The sequence below is a fragment of the Aplysia californica genome, unplaced genomic scaffold, assembly GCF_000002075.1.
Source record: "Aplysia californica isolate F4 #8 unplaced genomic scaffold, AplCal3.0 scaffold00053, whole genome shotgun sequence".
In the NCBI taxonomy this organism is placed as follows: Eukaryota; Metazoa; Mollusca; class Gastropoda; order Aplysiida; family Aplysiidae; genus Aplysia; species Aplysia californica.
In genome coordinates this window covers 2060775-2066805 of record NW_004797323.1, presented here as the reverse complement: position 1 = coordinate 2066805, position 6031 = coordinate 2060775, and the positions used below count along the sequence as shown (strand labels likewise).

At 40.7% G+C, this 6031-nt stretch overlaps 1 protein-coding gene across 1 annotated transcript in view; it reads right to left on the bottom strand.

Moving 5' to 3' along the window:
* Window positions 1–312: 312 nt before the first annotated feature.
* LOC106011096 (polycystic kidney disease protein 1-like 2) overlaps window positions 313–6031 on the bottom strand; it is a gene marked incomplete at its 5' end in the record, with an annotated part of 32676 nt that continues 26957 nt past the window's right edge. Inside the window, 4 exon segments of the mRNA XM_013079493.2 lie at window positions 313–1574; window positions 2396–2583; window positions 4174–4405; window positions 5215–5386. Of these exon segments, the coding sequence (XP_012934947.1) occupies window positions 1443–1574; window positions 2396–2583; window positions 4174–4405; window positions 5215–5386 (724 nt within the window).

The window sequence follows — 6031 nt, the reverse complement described above, 5'->3', positions numbered from 1 at the left end:
TTCCATTTTTAAAGCAAACGTCAACGGACAAGGAAAAAGAAAGTAAACAGGATTAGCCCTAAGCCAGCTAAAAAAATGTGGGGGAAATAAATCCATCTATTCATTCATCAACTCATCAACTCACCCTTTCTTGTATCATTTATTTTGGTTGTATGCTACCTCACAACTATCATTTTGTCTGTATCAGTATCACACAGCTTTAGCGCCCACCAAGCCTACTGGATCAGATAAATATATTGACAACTGAGTTCCCGAGCTTTTAAAGCTGTCCTGCTCAGGATAGTATCGATAAAAAGACAATAAGTCATAATGTCAAGCCAAAGTGAAGAACTTTTATTATGTATAGAAATCTAACAGTTTCTGGTTTTGAATAAGAATACGATCTTTATATCGAATAGTATATCTTTTTAAAAATCAGCAGTACCTGTGTTCCAAGCAGATCATTAAAGCAGAACCATATAAATACGTGTTTTAATGACAGCTTGCACGTAGCCAGATTTTCATGATGACATAATGTGTGCGAGGACGACAGAATGACGTGGATAAGAAGCTACATAGTATGTGCCGTCTCATTAAATTAAAGATACAAAAAAAAACTGCCTCTAAACATTTATAGTCTCGGACAAAAGCCCTAAATAAAGCAAAGCTAAGTTAAAGCGAGCATTGTCTTGGAAAAGAGAACACTTCTTTCACGAAATTTATTTTGCACTCACGGATTTCCAGTATAGATATGTCAAACCACCCACAATTTTTACAAAGACTTTGAACAGGAATTCTTAATACTTGAACTGAATTATCAGAAAATAATACTGAGATTGACGTTAAGGACATGCAACTTGAAGTCTTACTTCAAAGAGTGTTGTGCCTCTGTATCTTTCAGGGGGAACTTGAAAACATTTTTTTAAAGAGGGTGAGAGGGTGGAAAAAATAATGTTGTTTCTGGACAAACTATTTTTTCTGCGCTTCTTGATAAGAGCAACAAATTCACAAAATTTGGTATGATGAGCTTTTTGACATCTGTAAAAACGACTCATGTGTTTGATTTTATTTTTAAAAGACAAGAAGTAGAATAAATTTGTTTTAGAAAGCTTTAAGAGATCTTTGAAATTTTGCGTTAACATAAATTTCTGGTATAAATGTTTTCAATAGTTGAAAAACAATTCTACGTTTAATATGGAGAAAAATGCTGTTTAAAAAGAACGATACAATTAACTATAGATAATCACGGTAAAATCGATCCTAATAGCCAGAAATACTTCACTAGTTTTCTGGTTTCATCAAATAATAGACCAACAACCAACCCGCCAGCCAAGATAATAGACAGGCAATCAGACATAATATAGACCGGTTAACAAATAATTTAACTAGCATTCACAATCCCCCTGTTACCCCCACTAAGCCATACAAGTCCTATTTAGTGCACATGCGATTGTGTTGTCTGGTCAGCGAGTGTCCACTTTAACTAGGCTGACCCTGCGGTGGCTCATGCCAGAGTCAGATCTGGGTAGAGGAGGCATCCTTGATCTGCGGTCGCTGGGAGCCGAAGGGGCCATGTAGGGGTGTTTTGTCCATGGCTGTGGGAAAAATGAATGCATCTCTTAAAACTTGCGTCTAAGTACGTTTCCGGGCCGGCAATATGTATTTGCAAAACGTGAGCTCTTCAAAAGGTGAAGCGATACCGATCATGAAAGATAACCATCTTTACATTGACCCCTGCTAAGGCATTTTTATTTCAGTTTCCATCATCACCCCACCCCTCCCGTTCTTTTAAACATTGCTAAAACAATTCCCTGAAAATAATCATAACTGTTCTCCAATGCCCTTCTGAATTTAATCATGTCGTATGTACTACATTTCAAAGAAAAGATTGTTGCATGGACATCACACGTTTGTGAAAAAGAGAGTAGAGCAACTGTTTTGAATTATCATCTATTAATTTAAAATCTGAGTTTTTGTTTGACAAGTTCTAACAATTTTAGCGAGTATATTTTATGGGAAGAATATGGGGAACCGGAAATGCAAAGAGAAAGTGAGACAGAAAGAGAGAGAGAGAGAGAGAGAGAGAGAGAGAGAGAGAGAGAGAGAGAGAGAGAGAGAAGGAGGGAGGGGGGGGGAGAAGGAAAAAGAAAGACAGAGAAATGGTAGGTGCTGGAGAGGAAAAGAAGGATAGTGAGGGAAAAAGAGTGAGGGAGCTAAAGAAACGAGGAAGGGTAGGTGAAAAAGAACAGAAGGGGGAGAGAAAGAGAGAGAGAGACAGAGAGAGACACATAGAGACAAAGACAGGGATAGAGACAGGGACAGAGAGAGAATGAGATAAGAAATAAACACATAATAAACGTGTTTCGTTCAAAGAAAAAACCACAACACTCACAAAGTTCCACAAATTATGACAGACCTGTGGAAGGCCCGCGCTCCCGTCCTCGTTATCCCGGTAGAGAGCAGACAGGGACTGCAGCAGTTTGTCGATCCGGCCGGGGAAGTGCTGCATGTGGAGACTCATCCTGCGGTTGATGTCTCGCAGATAGCGCTGCTTCTCACTCCCAGGGCCCTCCGACTCTTCCACCTCCAAGTCACTGTTCATATCTGAGGATAAATTGGGGCGCTTTTGTGTCCTTATACATGTACGTGCATATTTGAACCAGCCCAAGATGACCATCCAGCGTTCAGTGGAAAAAAGGTCATGTTAGACAAGTGGTCTTCTTGGATAGTGACAAACTGATGTTATATTTTTTTAACGCAAGGAGGTAGGGGGACAGTAGTCATTTGTATAAATGATTGCCTTGGACAGGTCGCTGTAAAAGCATGTTCGCCTACACTCTAAACAAAATACGAATTGTTCATGTCTATATTTGAAGCCCTTGCAGGCCACACACAGGAAGCAAGACGGAGAGCCCGTCAGGGAAAGAGACTAGAAGACAACATTGCAGGATGAATAACACTCTGCAGACCGCCCCCTCTGCCCCCCCCCCCCCCCGCCCCCGAAAAAAATCAAACACAAAAACAAAATAAAGACCAAACAAACAAACAAACAAACAAATACGCATACAAACAACATAAAAAACTAAAATAAGGAAACAAAAAACCCCCACAAAAAAACAACAAAAAAAACAACAAAAACAACGAGAAGTGAAGTAAGCGGGTTTCAAAGAGATCTTTTGCATTGACAGTACTGTCAGAATACGGGCCAAAGTGAGTGTGATACACAAGTTGTACAGGCCAGCGTCTGTGGTGTAGCGGGTAGGTGCTTCGCTGACGCACAAATGAAACCCGAGTGCGATACTTGTGCGGAGAGAATGTTTTATCCAGCATTACGGTCCGTCTGCTGGGATGTTGTATCCCTCTCAGCCTGGGTTGGCCCTGACAGCCATGGCCGAAGCCAGCTTCCTAAAGGATCTCAATAAGGTCCGTGGGTGCGTGAAACGTTTACATTACAAATACTCACAAGTTATTTGAGTGGTATCGTGGTGAAATCAGGCACTCGACAAAATAATGAAATCGAAGAAACACAATTTGTTTTCCGCCCTTTGGCCATTCTTTTTTCTCAACACATTTCCTGTCAGTAAAAAACACATGACCGTGTGGATTTTCTGAAAAGGTTGATCAAATGCAGAAAAAGTAAATTTACTGTTTCCTAGGACACTCAAGCTTTGGAAGTCTCGAAACGTTGGCGACATTTTCAAGATAATTTTACCCCTGACAACAAGCGATCCCCACCTTCATCATTCACAAATATTTTGACTTCTATTCATATACGTGTAGATAGGCATTTTTACATCAAATGTAAGACAAATGAATTAGCGTTAAGATCATACCAATAGCTCTAAAAAAATGACAAGTGCCTGATTCATCGTGTTGTGACACATTTCGGTTATTCTTTTAAAGAAAGAGAACACGTGACAGTGGCTTTGCCCCTTACTCATCCCACATTCAAGACGTGTGACTTCTCTCAAAGAAAGACGACCATTTGCCGTAAATGTAAATTGACTGAAGCTGTGATACCTCGCTTCGAGAGAGAATGAGCAATGTGTAATAATTAGGTAATTTTTACGGGAATTAGTGATACGGTGCGGGAGGAAAGGGGGGGGGGCAGAGACTGACAAACAGGCAGACAGACAGACAATCAGACACGTACATATACAAATAGACGGACAGACAAACAAACAAAAATCGCACCGTCATTGAGGTAACCCTGCACGCCCATAGTAGTCCGAGGGTTCAGTGTTGACGGTGTGACGCCCAGCCCCGTCCACTTCTTGAAGCGGCTCATCATAAACTCCAGGATCTCATACTCGTTGTTTTGTTTCGTCAAGTCATTGCGAACCGTAGTGAACGTGTCGTTCAAGATGGAGATGAACATGTTCACGATGATGAACGTCACCGAAACCACGTAGAGCAAAACGAAGATCTGTACGATAGAGATAAAAAAAAGTGTCGTATGATGTGGTATAGTATGGTGTGATTTTAGAGTGCCATAGCTTTCTAGTCATCATCATCATCATCATCATCATCATCATCATCATCATCATCATCATCATCCAGTGCCAGATCTGCGACAGACATCGGCGATCATGGTTCTCCATTCATTCCTTTGCTCGGATGCTCTAAAAAAAAAAGCTACGTTTCCCTGATCTTTCCCTGTTACCCATTTGTTTAGGTTCCTCAAGTAGATTGTTCTGGGCCTTACCCTGCCTCGTTTGCCTTCAATTTTGCCAGTGAGAGCTAGATGTTCAAACCCTTAAGTCTATTCAGGTGTCCCAAAAACTGCTTTTGTCGTTTCCTGGTTCATCCCAGCAAAAATATCGAGAAACTCGCAGCAACAAAAATTATGTCCTCCCCACTAAAGAATCAACTAGAGTCTCCTGCGTGTGACTGCGAAACCTGACCGCTACCATAGACGTCGGTCGGGAGAGATAGAAAACAGCTGTTGTCTTGTAGGATGGCGCTAAATGATGTGAGTAGTTTGGCGTGTAAAAACATGATCATAGTTTCTTATACGATTTCGGCTGTTCTAAAATTAACTTTACACGCTGCATCCTTATTTATGATCTAACTGCGTTAACAGGTACGTCATTTTCTTATGGTATACATACACATACATACATATACATATATAGACACATAAATATATATGCACAACATAAACGCTGGCACACACTACCTCACCCTCCCCAACACACTCACATACACAGCACGATGTGTACGCCCTTATCGTACCTGTGTCAGGACAGGTTCCGCTAAAATCATAACGTAAATGTTGAACTTGCCCATCATCATGAGCACGGACGCCACCAGAGACTCGATGAAGGAAGAATACTTCTCGTCCACGGTCATGTATGTCAGGAAGAACAGTTGGCAGAACGCCAAGAATACAATCCAGAAGATGATGCTGGAGCGAAAAGGAAAAGAAACAAAATAGCAACTCTCAGAAATTAGACAGAGTTGTCATTTTTTATATGGGAAACGAGGTGCCGGCGTGCCTTTAGCACGAACATTCAGAGCTGAGAGTATATTATAATAGGCCATCATGGCTTTTTACATAATACGAGGGGCATACCAAACGTTTTTTACCTGACCATGAAGGAATAAAGGTAGAAAACTGACATTTGGTACTAAGCTTAGTCTTTCTTTATGTAATCACCTCCCTGAGTTATATATGTTTGCCATTTGTGTATAACCTTGAAAAGACCCTGAGAATAGAAGACCCTCTCTATGTCAGAAAACCATTCCTCTACCGCTTCTTTGACCTCATCATCACTTTTTTAGGTGTCCATATACGGAATGCATTTCCGTAAAAATATCCTGTAGTTGCTTGCCGTGCAAGAACAAATACTTCATTACTGTCCTGCACTCAATTTTCTCCCTTTTTAATGTTGAAACTGGTGAACAACATACCCTCTTTCACTTATAGTGCGCTGTTGATAAAACCAGTTATCTGAAATTCCTCAAAATTTACAAGCATTCTGGGAAGATAATTGTTGGCTTTCACACCAAATTTCAGCTTTCTGCCTTTGTTCCTTCATGGTCAGGTAAA